The 15,950-nt window shown below is 32.7% G+C and overlaps 2 protein-coding genes across 2 annotated transcripts; both read right to left on the reverse strand.

Annotated features, from left to right (window-relative positions):
* Positions 1-61: 61 nt before the first annotated feature.
* Positions 62-2,002, reverse strand: LOC141657345 (uncharacterized). The gene is made up of 2 exons (XM_074464540.1): positions 1,813-2,002; positions 62-1,458 (listed from the first exon to the last, which is right to left on the reverse strand). Exon 2 carries the CDS (start codon positions 1,395-1,397, stop codon positions 231-233), a length of 1,167 nt encoding a protein of 388 aa, XP_074320641.1. The 5' UTR covers positions 1,398-1,458; positions 1,813-2,002; the 3' UTR covers positions 62-230.
* Positions 2,003-2,817: 815 nt separating this feature from the next.
* LOC141657348 (putative magnesium transporter NIPA2) lies at positions 2,818-7,410 on the reverse strand. The gene is made up of 9 exons (XM_074464543.1): positions 7,041-7,410; positions 6,613-6,876; positions 6,203-6,259; positions 5,883-5,973; positions 5,644-5,804; positions 5,024-5,151; positions 4,794-4,931; positions 3,733-3,825; positions 2,818-3,296 (listed from the first exon to the last, which is right to left on the reverse strand). Exons 2-9 carry the CDS (start codon positions 6,737-6,739, stop codon positions 3,114-3,116), a joined length of 978 nt encoding a protein of 325 aa, XP_074320644.1. The 5' UTR covers positions 6,740-6,876; positions 7,041-7,410; the 3' UTR covers positions 2,818-3,113.
* Between the last annotated feature and the right edge of the window lie 8,540 nt (positions 7,411-15,950).

Below are 15,950 nucleotides of genomic sequence, written 5' to 3' on the forward strand. Positions count from 1 at the left end.
TTTTCTCCTCTTAGCGGAGAAAAGACATTCAGAGATACATGCGAGATACGAGTATAACTTATGAACAACCTGGAAAACTGCTGCCCAAGAGACTGAGCGCCTCGACAGTTATTTCAATTGCTACACGCCATAATATGGAGATATAATATACAAACAATGTTCGACATAAACTTACAGACTCTTAATCTTTACAATTGGTAACCTTGGTAAATATTTAAGCATCAAGCTTATCAATCAACAATGAATTGATCTTCCTGATTGTCTCCTTCGACCCTCGTATCATCATGAACTATGCCATTCACATGGTTCAAACTTGCCATTATTTGTGACAGGTAGTGACTACTTGCTGCCGTATGATCAGATAGCCCATTTGGGTGACCCGACCATTGTGAAACTACACTTAGCAGCTGATTCGTTAAGTTTTGTTGTTCGTGTAATATCCTGGATTGTATTTGACCCATTTCTGCTCTATGCTGATTCAACATGTTATCTACGCGTTTTTTCCATTCGGACCTTCTAATGTTCATCCTCTCTTCCCATTCTCTTTCTCGAATCGACGACTTCTCTCTTCTTCTCCTTTCTCTCTCTTCATGCTCCTTCTCCATGGCTTCCAACTCTAATAATCTTTGTTTCCTCCTCTCCTCCATAATGTTCTCTCTCTTCGCCCTTTCTTTAACCCTTTCTTCCCACGTCTTTTCTCTTTCTTTCTCACGCTCCAAGAAAAGACGCTCCCTCTTATGCCTCTCGTTCTCTCGTTCAATTTCCCGTTGTTCAAATCTCTTTTCCATTTCTTTCAAATGTGAAAGTTGGTTGGCTAAGAAACTCCAAGCCTTCTTCTCAAACCCCTTCTCGACCCTCTTCCTCTTCCTCACCTCCGACCCATTAGCCTCAACCTCTTCATAAACAAACCCTTCATCGCCATCCTCCCTCATATGATTCGTCTCACCATCATGAAAGTTCTCTTCCCCCTCCTCCGCATCATACTCAAAACCCAAACCCAAACCCAATACACCATCCTCCCCACCATCAATCTCGGCACCAAAACCCCCCTCCATCGAATGCCCCAAATGCCCAAAATCCACCATATCAATCCCTCGACTACTCCCACTAAAACCACCACTCCCACCATTCTCATCATTATTCATGGCACCCATCAATGACCCATCATGGTCATGGTCATGGTTATGGTTATAAACAAGAGGCACATCCCCAAAAACCTCCTTATATCGAAGAAAATTCGACCAATAAGAAACCCCATCTTCCCAATCAAACTCCTCCTCACCTTCACCTTCACCTCCACCTCCACCTCCGCCTCCACAACCACCCACTAAAGCACTACCCACGGGCAATTCCGACTTCTTAATCTTTTGCTTAACCAACAAATATTGATGCCTCATATTTTGGACCTTAGTAGAAACATCTTTCCAAGTCCATTGCCAAGGAAAAGCAATAGGGTCCCTAATATTATGGATTGAATTAACAAATAAAGCAATGGGTTTAAACTTTTTCTCTCTAGTTTTCATTTTTGCTAAACTTCCATTTGACAACATTTCTCCATATTTATCAATCAATGTTCTTTCTTCTGCCTCACTCCATTTTTTCCTCCTTGCTGGAGTTGCCATTTTTCTATATAATTTAACTCAAATCCATTCACTAAATCATGATATGAGCATCAAAATTAAAGGGTATTTGACATTTTAGCATATAAATTCACATATTTACATCAAATTGAAAAATTGAATTGAACAGATCAGGGAAGAGTAGAGTAGTTGAATGATTGAATATTTGAAAGCAAGAAAGTTATGAACTAACCTTAATTAAAATTGCCCAGAAGTTACAAGTTTGGGATTTGTGGAATAATGTCAAGAACATCATAAAAGAGAAGATCTTGTCTGAAATTTTTTTTTCATTTTTTAGCGGAAGTAATAGCATTTGAGAGTGGAAAAAGAAGGTAGCACCTCAATTATTTTACAAAAATAAAGTCTAAACGCAAATTCTATTGTGCAAAGGTTGTACGGGCGACCAGTAGAATGTGACCGACTAAAAAATGACAATTTTTTTTCAAGGTGGTCACTATTTATTTAAAGAGTACCACTTACAATAGGTGGATAGCTTTACTCAATTAAATTGACTATTTATTAAAAAGTAGTGTCACTTATTGTAAAAAAAACACGGAAAAGAGTCATATAAAATACCAAAATGGATTACTCCGTGCTTAATTAGACCCGATAAACTATCATTCATGTTATGTGTGAATTTACAGGTTATTTTGGGTATAAAATTGTCCGATAATTTAAGGTCTTGATCAAGTTGAATACGCGGTCTAAAGTTGGATGGTTATCGTTTATTTCATTCAAATATTTGAGTAAGCTCATTTTTATTTGTATGAATAAAATTTTTTATTAATCATTAAATTCTCAAGTTAATCGTTTTAAGTTTCAAATTAGTCATTTTGAGTAGAGGAGTACAATTTGTATCTACTGAATCCAGATTGCCTTGCTCTGACTCAATACATCAAAGAGAGTTTTGCCATGTCAAGGAGTAGTGTGGAATCAAGTGTGTTATTAAGCACACAAGTCGTCATCTTCGAGTTGTTGCGCGCCATTCTTGGTTGCTTGAATCGGGTTTTGGACCAGTGAACAATCCTTCAGACAGGAAATTACATTTGGAGTATATAAGCGCCACAAAATTTAGCACTTGCACAGATTAGTTGCATACATTCCCTTAAGAAAGAAGGCTAAAGAATTGTTCCGATAGAATTGTGCCATTTTCTCTTTCGATTTTGTTTCTTCTTTTTCTTTTTCTTCTACTAAAGAATTTAGTATCCAACATTTTCTCCTTTGTTTATTTCTCGAGACATATTCACAAACTAATATCCGTGAAGCAAAAAAATAATGGCGAGAAATCTAACCCTAACCATGGCTAAATTCCTACAAATAATCAAATCCTTCCCCCAATAACTTTAAATCTTCTCCTCCACCTTCAAAGAAGAGTAACTGTTCTGTAAAGTGATTACCTTCGAACCTCAAACTCGGAACCTTTTACTCTCATTGGGATCAATGGCGACTGACAACCATTAGTTAGCTCTCGTAAAATAAAAGAACTATCGGTGTCTAAGATGTCCGAATTGGACTTGAATTGCTGCTGCAACGCCTAGAAAGCTCGGTTGGAGAAACTGGTAATGGAGGAGTACTTCCCATGTCCTTAGTTTTGTGAAGTAAGAATGTTCCTGAAAGAATGGTTATAAATCCGCAAACCTCTGTAGCTATTTGTGCTCCGTTTTGAGAATCCCAGTCCTGCAGCAGGATATTACATCAAATAAAGTCCGTCACAAAAATAGTACTCCATTCAAGCCATTTTACTTCCCAAAATATGAAAGAAAGCATGATTTTGAGTTTATATGACGAAATGGCTTGAATAGAGGGAGTTGTATGGTAAACCAAAGTTAACATAGCAAAACTATACTACATTGGCACATTGCCAATTGTCATATGACATAGCATAAGGTTGAGTCGGAAAATCCATATATTGCGCAATACTATACTACATTGGCCAATAGTCATATGACATTTTGCGTAGCCACTAGTCCATCCGAATTTTGATAGTTTTAAATTACTCCGTAACAAAGGAAAAAATTTCTTTAAACAGTGAGCTAAATATAACCAGCTAGTAAACAATTTTATGTTGCTATCAGTAAAAAGCTGCCGACTAGTCAAGATGAACCAAAATTACCTTAAACATGATCATGCTAGCAAGAATTGTGAGTGTTGTGAACATAACATAATAGACAGGCGACACAACTGCAGTGTTGAAGGTGTCCAGTGCCTGCAAGAATTTTATCGTTAATTGTAAAATCACAACAAAGCTTCGAGCTGTTGAGGATAAGTGTCTATAAAAACAAAAACAGAAGGAACATAGAAAGTAACCGGTCTGCAAAAAAAAAAAAAAAAAAAAAAAAAAAAAAAAAATCAGAAGAATGTCATCAAGAAAATCATTTAAAACTAGGTTAATGTTTTTAACACAAGTCAGAGGTTTAATGATTTTTGTCGACTAGTAACCCAAGTCTTGCAATCGAGTAACTCCCTCTTGATATAGCACCTAATCCAACCGGTCCTTTCACACATACACATCATACATGATTCAATGCGGTATTCAAACATGGATTCTCCGAGCCAAACTGAAGAGGTAGTTGAAACTTCTCTCATAGAGAACAATGGCCTTCAGCAGAGAAAACAATGGCCGCTAATACTTTATGGAAAAGGAAGAGCACAGGGTTTTAAGAGCCATTTTGATCAAGGCAATCACAACCCTTGATCACTAGAAAAGTCTAATAGATGAAATCATGACCCATCATAAAGTGAAAGGACTTTCAAATGAAAAGTTCAAATAAAAAATAATAAAACAGAAACAATAATTATAGTAACCAGCCGTTTACACCAAGTATATTTTAGAGGCTACCAATGTTATATGATACTCCATGCATTGGTATCATATACAGCAACAACATTACCCAGTGTTCCTATCTATGGCAAGGTGAAAGGGGTTATAAATGTGCAGACTTAACTATGTAAAACACGAGGTTGTCTCCTAACGACTCATAATGAAAATTGTGTGAACATTTGCATCAAACAAATGCTACTTCACTGCCAAAGATGCGCAGATTCCATAATATTTCAAACCCGAAGAATAATAAGGCCTTACCTCCATTAGAAAAGAAAAAACATCATGACTCGAGAAGAAATAAATCACAGAGAGATAGCGAGAAGAAAACAACACTCCTACTCATAAGCTACCTTGTTCAAGTAGTTAATCTGCATGAGGCAACAAACAACTACAATTATAGTGAAGAACCACGCTTGAAAGTACTTGAACTGATTATTTCCTTCAAAAGACAACTTCAAAGCAATGCTCACAGCTTTCACACACATGACCTACATTGAGGAAAGCAAATTAATGATGACAATGAATAGCTAAATCAGAATAGTCCCATTAATGATGACAATGAATAGTTCAGTTGACGCACCGTAATAGAACCCATGAGAGAGCAAACCCCAATATATACGATCATATGAGTCTTCCCATAGCGTGGAACATAGTAGAAAATGAGGACAAGAACCATCACTAAAACTATAGCAGCATATACAAGAAAACCTGCTCATAAAGAAAAATTCAAGTCACCAATTCCAGCTACAGATAGTGGAATTTTGAAGCTAGTGATAACTATTACTCCCTCATTTTCATTGATTCCTTCCACATTTCCTTTTTTAGCAATTTCTTTGATTTCTTCCACTTTCTTTTTTGGGTATCACAATTCTCTCTTATCCAATGGCTCACTTACTTTACTCCCTCTCAACTTCTGTATGTTTTATTGTTTTTGTTACGTAATGTGTCATTTTTAAGGTAGAAGAAATCAATGAAATGGAGGGAGTATATAGCAACAATGTACGGCAAAGATGCAGTTGATCTAGGAATTTCTTAGCTTAACATTATTGCATTTTCTTTTATAAAGTTTGTGCTGTTTTATATTTATCCATTGGCTAGGTTTTGTATACAGAAATGCAGTTCAATCGACCAGCCCTATAATATCTTTCACATAGTAGACATGAAAAGACGATTGAAATAGACGCCATTATATTTGCCTACCTGGTTCTGTAGCTAAATACCATACTTGCTTAACAGATTCAATATCTCTTTCATGTGGAGCATGCAAAACAATAGTAGTTGAGCCAACCACACATAGAACACAGCCAAGCACGCCAAAAATGTGCAAATTTTCCTTCAGGATGAAATGAGCGAGAATAGCGCTGCAATACAAAAACTATCTTTAGTTGATTTAAAAGAAATTTCATGCAATTAGGCTTGCTAAATTGCATTCTCCGTACCTGAAAATTATGCTAAGGGCCCCCAAAGGAGTGACGAGAATTGCAGGTGCAAAAGCATATGCAGCAAAATTTGCTATCTCCCCAACAATCACTAGAAATGCACACGTAAATCATTAATTTGGCATTGAAAGTTGAAACTGAAGACTGATATGAAAAGCCGTTAGTCTGCAGTGCTAAGATTTTTGAAGGGTTACACATACATCCCACCGCAAAGTGATTCAAACAAAAATGCACCCACAAACAAAGGCAACAACTAATAGAAGTACTTGAATTAAGTCTTAAGTCATCGAAAACTCTGACAAAGATACATCAAAACTTACTGGTAATCATTCCTGCCCACCACCAAGGCTCAGTCAAGTACGAATAACCACCTGAACCTGTTTCAAAAGCAGGTAAACTCCGCAATCAATCAATCAATCAATCAATCAATCAATCAATCAATCATAGAACAATCTGAAAACCAACAAAAGGCAGAAGGTTTCAGATAAGACCCTCTAACGATACGATATCAAGGGCTTAATAAATTCTCAGAAACACACCATAAAGCCTTGAAAACCCACATAATATTCACTGCCACACAATCCAACCCGAGTTTTTGCCATCAAAAAAAAACTTTGAAAGATTTCAAAACAGTGAAATAAAGAGGCCAAAGTTTGTTTCCAAAATTAGACTCATAAAATGAACAACAAACGATTTGAAATGAAGAATTCGAATAAGACGAAGGATGAACCTGCTCGAACACCGGAATTGCCAGCTTTCATGAGACCCTTTTTCTTGATGATGAAACTAGAGCCAATAAAAACACTTGAAGAAACAGCCAATATAAGTCCATTAATATTATCTGATGACATCCCCATATCTTTCAAAACAACAATCAATCAATCAATAACAATAACAATCCCAGAAAAACGGAAAGCAATCAAAATTCAAAATTGAATTTCAATTGCAATCCAAAACCCTTGATAGAGAGCCAAGTCCTTCAATTTCAAAATCCCTGAAATTCCCACAACAACAACAACATTAATCACAAACCCAAATCATAAACTAACACAAAACCCATCATACATTAATCAATCAATCAATCAAAACATAAAAATACATAAAATATAAAACATTAAAAGAAACAAAATAATATTAAAAATTAAAATATAGACGTACCTGGCTCTTGTTCAAGGGGAATGCAAATTAAAAACCAAAACCCAATATGATCGTAAAGAACATAATTGGGTTTATGATCCTTGATTGTGTTCCTAAGATGGGTACGTCCCAAATTTTCGGAAGATTCAAAAAGTTGCTAACTTTTTTTTTTTTTTTTTTGTTCTTTGTTTGAAAATTTATAATTACGGGCTTTTTTTTCTTTATTTCTCGTAAATAATAATAAAATTAATTAGAAAAATAAATTATAAAAAAGGAGGAATTATTATTTACTTGGCTGACAATATTAATATTTAGGGGAAATTGGGTATTGTTATTGTTGTTGTGCGTTGTTTGTTTGTTTGAAAGAGAGGGAGACATGGAAGGCAGGGACAACGGTATTTCCGTTACGTTTAGGCACCAAATATCAAATTTAATTACTTGGCTGACAATAGCATTTTTCTTGTTTCGGACCGGTTATTTTCGTTTGAAATAATAAGATGAGGTTTTGTGATTATTTTAGGAGTCGTTTGGTTACCTATTCTTTTTTTTGGTGCATATTTTAGGGGTCGTTTGGTTACCTATTCTAAAACACATGAATTGCAATTCATGGGATTTGCAAAATGGGGGAGTTGTTTGTTTGCCCCAAATCACATGAATTGAAGTTCCATAGGAACTCCAATTCCTCCATGATGTGGGAAGTTGTTTACCTAAGCGCCCTAGGTAAGTGTGAATTCATGTGTAATTTTTTTTTTTTTTTTGAAATTGTCATCTCATTAATAATCAACTAAGCGTAGGTTACAATGAAGATAACAAATAGACAAAGGAAAATCAAGATTGCTAACGTAAAAAATACATTCAAAATAACTATCTAAATATCGTGAATAATGCGCCGCGCTCCAAAATCATAAATTTCTTGAATCTATGAATAATCGATGTCTTTGCATCCTTCTTGATGGAGGGAAGCAGTTAGCCGTCTTGATGTATTCATCCACGAAACAAATCGATAATCTCCCGTCGATTAAAACTTATTTTATTGATAACAATCCCACGAAAAAATGGAAAAACCCCGAAAGAAGGGGACGGAACAAAAGATCTCACCAAAAGGAGACTATTATTGAAAATAAGATAGATCGCATAAAATTAGTTGTTTAAGAAAGCTTTTGAGGGCTTACCATCGATGGATGATCGATGGAAGCCCCGAATAATAATGGAGGCTAGGTTTTTAGAGGGTTTTAGAGAGAGAGGGTTTTTTTTTTTTTTTTTTTTTTAACTTCCCACATTCCAACCAAACAACATTCTTCCATTTCATGTGATTTACAAAATCATGTGAACTCTTATTTCCTTGGAACTTCAATTCCCTTAACGAACTAAACGACCCCTTATGGTCAAATATAATTACAATGGTCCAGCTAATGTTATAGCTTTTTAGTACTTTTTTTCCCAAAATTTATCATATTTGACTGTAAAATGATTTCAAAACGTATCTTATTGTTCCAGACGAGAATAACTCATCTCAAAAAAGACCAACTCATTAATTAATATGTCAACGTGTATAGTAACTCAATTTCCACGTGAATTCTTTGAACATGGACTTTGAGACTTTGAGGTGAAACGGTCTCTCAATAATATTAATACTAGTTGGAAAGCCCGTGCGATGCACGGGGCTTCTATTAGGATTATCTGTGAAAATATATTCGTAAGTTGATAAAAAAGTCCTACTATGTTGTCATTCATGAAAAAAAATATCGTGATTGGTATAGAGGATAACCGGTGAATTATTAATTGGTGCTTTTAGCATAAAAGTTTTGTCATTATTTAGTATAACATCAAGTGACATAGCTATAGTATGTCGCTAACTTTTTCATTGTTATAGGCACAACCGGTTTTTAATTAAATACAAAACGTTTCCTCTATAAACCTGGTAGAGCTCACCAATATAAACCCTTAATAACAGAGTTATATCTTTATGAGTTTTGCAAATTATTTTAGAACTACGTAAAACTGAATGATCTTACAAAAAACAGCTGGTATCATAATTATATATATTTATTGCGTTGAGAGAAAATGTTAGAACTCTTACAACATAATTTTACCTTGACTATTTACAATTAAGAGTATTTGCTCCTTATAGACATCTCGCAATATCTCTGATCATATTACATAGAATGCACGGGCACCTAGTAGTATCATCTGTGACAACATCAGTTAGTAATTTATCTCATTTTTTTAAAATAGTTGAGTTACCAAGTTAGTATAATAATGTCAGTTAATAGTATATATTTTATAGCACCGCTGAAAACATTATTTTACGTTACCATGGCTGGGTAATAGAAAACTGTTAAATTTAACAAAAAGTAAAGGTTTACCCAGTGCGCACCGAAGGTAGCGGCTGCGGGTTCCCTCGTCACCAAAAAAAAAAAATATGCTAAAAATGGAAGCAAACAAAAATTCGGGGGTTGATTTAGATGAGGATAGATTAATCATCAATTCTTAAAACAAAAAACGCAACGGAAGCGTTGTGGCATTTGGTATTTAACTATATCAGTTGTATACTAACATTCAGAGATATAGTTGGATTATAGAGTTACCGTTCTTATTTTCTTAGCACCATCTATTTTTTACCGAAATAGTCTTTGACTACTTATCCTTGAAAAATTCATGCAAAATATATAATAATACATCTTAATTTGGTAAATTATGAAAACTTCTTTGTAAACAATGTCCTTGTGGCCTTGATACATTTGGTCTCTATCATCGATGTAGAACTTTAATCTCTCGGATGACGTTCTTGAGACTACATAAAGCTGACCATTAATAAAAATTGGGGCCGCCAAGTAAATTTCAACATGATTTAGTGATTGTTCCTAACGTACTCTTGTTTATTGTTATGACACGACATTAGAGCCGACAAACAATGACACGACACGAAAACATGACAAGAATCCGATACGAAATTAACGGGTTTGGGTTGACATTTAACGACCCATTTATGTAAGTGGGTCGACAAGAACACGACACGAGATTTAATTGGCTAGGTTTGGGTTCAGCACTTTACACACGAACCCGACATGAATAACCTATTTACTAAATTAATCCCAAGTTTTCTTGATCCTCACATAAATATACTTACACTTTCCAAATATGACATGACACGAAAACACGACACGAAATTAATGGGTTAGGGTTGAGATTTGATGACCTATTAATGTAACTGGATCGACACGAACACGACACGAGATTTAATTGGGTCGGATTTGGATTTAAGAGTTCGTGATCCGTTTATATGTGACACCTGAACCCGACACGACCTGATTTGTTTGTCACGCCTACGTAGAATGGCCTCAACGTATATTGTCTTTGCTTAAAAACGAAAAGAATCTTTGTATATGAGGAAGTCATTACTATCCTCGGGTACCTTTTGCCGACTCTGGAACCCGTAAGTATCTTCCCTTCTACTATGAATTTTTCAGGGCGATTGATAATAAGACATTCCCCGTTATATAATCCTCTTACGGAGTTAATGCTCCTCTAAGACGTAATCGGCATACCACACTTGGTTGAGCATACTCTTAAAAAAATTCATCATGTATACTCTCTCCCCTTATTAAACTCTTCCACCTTGCTTCTTAGAGGTCAAACTTTTATAACTTTGACCATTAATATGTCGAAAATCATGATCAAACTTCCGCATTAACAATTGTGTAGAAGCAATACGGAATATCATTGCGAAGAGGATGAAATACATTTAGATAATGAATTTTACTCCCGAAGTCCACACCAACTAAAATACCCGACCATATCTCGCATAATGAAAACAAAAGCGACGCCTGAAAATAAGGATACCAAATGGAGGATAAGACATGACGAATATAAGCCTTCTCATACCCGTATTTAATAGAAAAATTACATGCCCCTACTTGTCGCAAGTAAAAATTTTCAAAACCAAAACCGCTTCAACTTTGGGAGATCTTAAGATAGTTTCGTTCCATTTAAATTGTCATATACTCGTCTATTCTATAACTTTCTCAAATAATTCTGATATTATTTTACTCATATATAACACCCATGGTGGCACGATTTAAAATGCAGTTTGAGTCTATAACTTTATTTATATTCGCTATATCCAAGACAAATGCGATATAGTTGGACACTTGTGATAGATTTTCCTTTTTGATCAAATTAATTTGTTTTTTTTCTTATTGTAGGGCTAACAATAATTTTTATTCTTATGTAGAAAGTTAATATTTATTTTGAACCAATTACTTATTTATTCTGTTCCTCATGATTTTGAAGTATATGTACCTTGTGTTACAATGCCTAATTGCTATTATTTATTCTGAACGAATGGCTATAATGGAGATTATAAAATTAAAAATTGAACCTGAGATCAACTACTAACAATAGGGTCAAAAATAAGTAAAACATTGGCAAAAAAAAAAAAAAACACAACAAGAAGTAATTAATTAGATATGAGGAAGCTCGGGAGATCATGAAAAATCTCATATTTAGGTTTTATTTCAAAGAAATTAGCTTTTGAGCAAAATTTCATTTATCTTAATTTTTTTTGCAAATATTTGATAGATAAATTATTTACCAAAATAAGAGTAGCATGTGAGAAATAAGTTATCTGTTTTTTTATTCATTCAATTTATAATATTAAATATAGAGAACTTATTATGCCCTTTTATATCTTTTTACCAAAAAATAGCTACCTTTCGGTTAGTTTGCCAAAAATTTTGGCTTAATCAAATGAAAAACCACCTTTTAATTTTCAGTTATCTTTTAAGCTACATTTTTAGGTTTCATTTAACTTTTCAGTTAGTGTGAGAAATGAAATCTAAGATATAGTAGAGTTAATTATATTTTACTCCCTTTTGAAATCCACATTTTAAAAATTACCCCCTTTTGAATTTTTTTGATAAAATTACTCATTTAAGCTGTATTTTTTTTTACTAAAATTGCTTCAAAACTTCAATTTAAGTGACTTATTTTCTCTGTTTTTGAACTCTCTTTCCATTTGTCTATATAGTTATACCTTTTAAAATATAAATTGGCTAAGGCACAAACGGAATAAATTCAAAAACAAATGAAATAGGTCACTTAAATTGGAGTTTTGAAGTAATTTTAGGAAAAAAATGCAATTTGGGAGTAATTTTAGCAAAAAATTTCAAAATGGGGTAATTTAAAAATGTGAATTTCAAAAGAGAGTAAAATCTAATTAACTCGATATAGTATATGATGAATAATATTTATATTATAATTAATATACCATATAATTAGTTACATTGTTTATTTTGAGTATCACCTACTTATATTAATTAGAATAATCTTGTTAAATTTCATCTACTTATATTAGGATAAGTTTATTAAAATATTAAGAAATTTACTTTTATTATGATAATTTTATTAAATTTGTTTCGAAATCTACTCTTGTTAGGAATTCTTAAAAAGTTGGACTCTCTAATATCGTATTTATTTCGAAATCTACTCTTGTTAGAAATTCTAAAAAAGTTGGACTCTTTAATATCGCTTGAAAAGTTTCTGCTTTATATATATGTATTGATTATTATATTATTTTTTATATATTATGCATTGTTATTAATTATTTACCTTTTTTCGATAATTCTAGCATAACTAGTATTGGTGCCCGTCGGGCCACCTCTACTTATTTTTCATTAAATAAAATTACTTAAAAGTTGCATCACCCATAAATTATCATTAATGTATATTTTTCTATGGCATATCCTAAAATTACGATGAAATAAATTTTGAGACAAATTCACTACTTCCGCTATTAATATTTTACTCTTATTAATGAAATAATAATAATAACATTTCACTACTTGCCCGTAATCATTTTTATTTTCACTACTCTTGCCGTAATTATTGTTACTGTCACTACTGCCGCATTAATATTGATAATTTCACTACTCCCGCCGTAATTATTGTTACTTTCACTATTGCTGCATTAATATTGATGACTTCACTACTCCCGTTGTTGTTTCTACCACTTTCACTAATCTCGCTGATAATATTGTTACTTTACGATTCAAATGAGTGATTACTATCATATAAGTATATCCAATGTTAACTACAATTTTTTCTTTAACTGACGAAATTACTTTTACTACTTAGTCATGCAATTTTAAGAGGATTATATATTTATATAAATATATTACATATATGCATTAAATCAATTCGAAAGAATTGTGCAATATTATATAATATGGAATCTAACTTGAATTATTTATAACCTACTTATAGTATATTTTTATATGTTAAATAATTAACATCTCTATACATCTAATAAACTATAAAGTTTAATAAAATTGCATAGATTTTAAATTTAATATATAATTTTATGATGATAATAATTAATACCATAAGTGTGTATGTTTATACTAATTAATTATTTTATTTTAAGGAAATTTATCATCTTCTAGTCTTCTATAAATATTTAGGAAAATTATCAAGCATCTTCTTTTTTTAGTCTGCTTAAAATTGACCATCTTAATTAATTATTTTATTTTAAGAAAATTAACCATCTTAATTAATTATTTTATTTTAAGGAAATTGACCATATTTTAGTCGCTTACAAATATTTAGGAAAATTACCAAGCTTTTATATAATTTAATTTTAACCCAAACTATATAATATTTGCATTGAGATCTAATCGGGTCCATCACACAGTGCTAGTGATTTAAAACTATATAGTATAATTAATTTGTATAACTTTCTTTAATTACATTGAAGTCCCTTGATTTCTGGATTTAATATATAACTAGTATTGGTGCCCGGCTTCGCCCGGGCTACCTCTACTTCCATTAAAAAAAATTCTCATTAAATAAAATTACTTAAAGTTGCATAACTCATAAATTTATCATTAATATATTTTTTATAACATATCCTAAAATTATGATGAAATAAATTTTGAGACAAATTCACTATTCCCGCTATTAATATTTTACTCTTATTAATGAAAAAATATCAATAACATTTCACTACTTGCCCGTAATCATTGTTACTTTCACTACTCCCGCCGTAATTATTGTTACTGTCACTAATCCCGCATTAATATTTATAATTTCACTACTCCCGCCGTAATTATTGTTACTTTCATTATTGCCGCATTAATATTGATTATTTCACTACTCCCGTTGTTGTTTCTACCACTCTCACTAATCTCGTTGATAATATTGTTACTTTTACTATTTAAATGAGTGATTACTATCACAAAAATTCTACCGTCCTTCCGGAGGATGGTACTCCTCACACACAAACACATTCCACCCAAGTGGAATATTATAATGACTTGTGTATGAGGAGTACCGACCTCCGGGAGGACGGTAGAATTACTCATACTATCATATAACTTTATTCAATGTTACTACAATTCTTTTTTTTACTGATGACATTACTTTTACTACTTAAACATGCAATTTTAAGAGGATTATATATTTAAATAAATATATTACATATATGCATTAAATCATATCGAAAGAAGTATGCAATATTATATATTATGGAAGTTGATTTTATATTTAATATATAATTTTATGTTGATAATAATTAGTATCATAGGTGTGCATGTTTATACTAATTAATTATTTTATTTTAAGAAAATTGACCATCTCCTAATCTTCTATAAATATTTAGGAAAATTACCAAACATCTTCTTTCTTTTACTCTCCTTGAAATTGACTATCTTAATTAATTATTTTATTTTAAGGAAATTGACCATCTTAATTAATTATTTTATTTTAAGGAAATTGACCATGTTTAGGAAAATTACTCGAGTATAAGTAATATCTTTCAAGTCAGGTATGTCATCAGCTAGTCTTGCTATAGACGGATATATTCGTCTATAGTTAAAGACGGGTCAAATACTTGAAAGTTGTGGCATTTTTTGCCCCACCACCTCACATGTTGCTTGTCCTATTAGGAATGTTGTATTGTATTTGGCCCGTCTTTAGTTATAGACGAATATGTACCGTCTATAATGAGATTTTGTGATGTTACATTTACATACTTACATATGCCACTTTTTTTTATTAGAGTGACATGTTATGACTTATAACCTTGTAAAATCCTCTAAATTATGAAACTCGATATTTTCGATGCAATGAGAACACCGTTATCCGACACTCTCACTCCCCGTCTTCTCCTAGATGTTATTGAAGTGAGCTAGGAATCGAGTGACGAGCTAGTGATACAATGGCCTAGGCACAACCAGATTTAACATGAATATAGTTTCCGAATACCAAAGTCATTCTTTTTTTTTTTTTTGATTTAAATGAGTGCACTATATCGCAAGTGAGAATCGAACCCTCAATCATTATGGTTGGGATAAGGCAGCTTTTACCACTTAAGCTAACTCTTATTCTTAATACCAAGCCATTCTAAAATGGAAAAAATTACCATTTCTTGGTCAAGGTTTCTTTATGTGGGCCTAGCAAATAAAAAAGTGGCCTTAATTTGTTGTTTTATTGATTAATAATTAAATATGAATATATTTGCTTATAATTCATTTGTTCGAACTATTTATAAATATATAATATATTCGTTCTTGAGGTGTGTAAAAGAAAAAATCCATAAGTATTAGTGATATAAATAACGGAAGCTTAACGTACTTTAACAGGCTTGAAACTTGTCACGTGATAAGCGTGACAATCTAGCAGAAAATAACGAACACAAAAAGGGGATACTTGCTCGGATTAGACCTATAATGTAACACCCCCTCATACCAAGGTACCTTACCAGGACTACCCAAGCATGAAAGGCTGTTACCATCTCGGTTGCCCGAGGTTAGTATAGATCAAAAGCGTCCGTCCTAAACACATTTATTAGAAGTACTGTAAAGTATTAATGTTTACAACAATTCAAATCCAAACCAAAACCAATAAAGTGAATACAACTGAGGACAACTACAA

The sequence above is a fragment of the Silene latifolia genome, chromosome 5 (genome assembly GCF_048544455.1).
Source record: "Silene latifolia isolate original U9 population chromosome 5, ASM4854445v1, whole genome shotgun sequence".
Taxonomy (NCBI): domain Eukaryota; kingdom Viridiplantae; phylum Streptophyta; class Magnoliopsida; order Caryophyllales; family Caryophyllaceae; genus Silene; species Silene latifolia.

What these genes read in the sequence shown, in the direction of transcription:
- LOC141657345 (XM_074464540.1), bottom strand. Translation starts at nt 1,397, where the DNA reads ATGAGGCATCAATATTTGTTGGTTAAGCAAAAGATTAAGAAGTCGGAA.
- LOC141657348 (XM_074464543.1), bottom strand. Translation starts at nt 6,739, where the DNA reads ATGGGGATGTCATCAGATAATATTAATGGACTTATATTGGCTGTTTCT. An exon ending in CTCTCATGGGTTCTATTACG is followed by an intron (nt 4,932 to 5,023) that starts GTGCGTCAACTG and finishes TCCTCAATGTAG; the next exon opens with GTCATGTGTGTGAAAGCTGT. An exon ending in AGATTAACTACTTGAACAAG is followed by an intron (nt 3,826 to 4,793) that starts GTAGCTTATGAG and finishes AAATTCTTGCAG; the next exon opens with GCACTGGACACCTTCAACAC.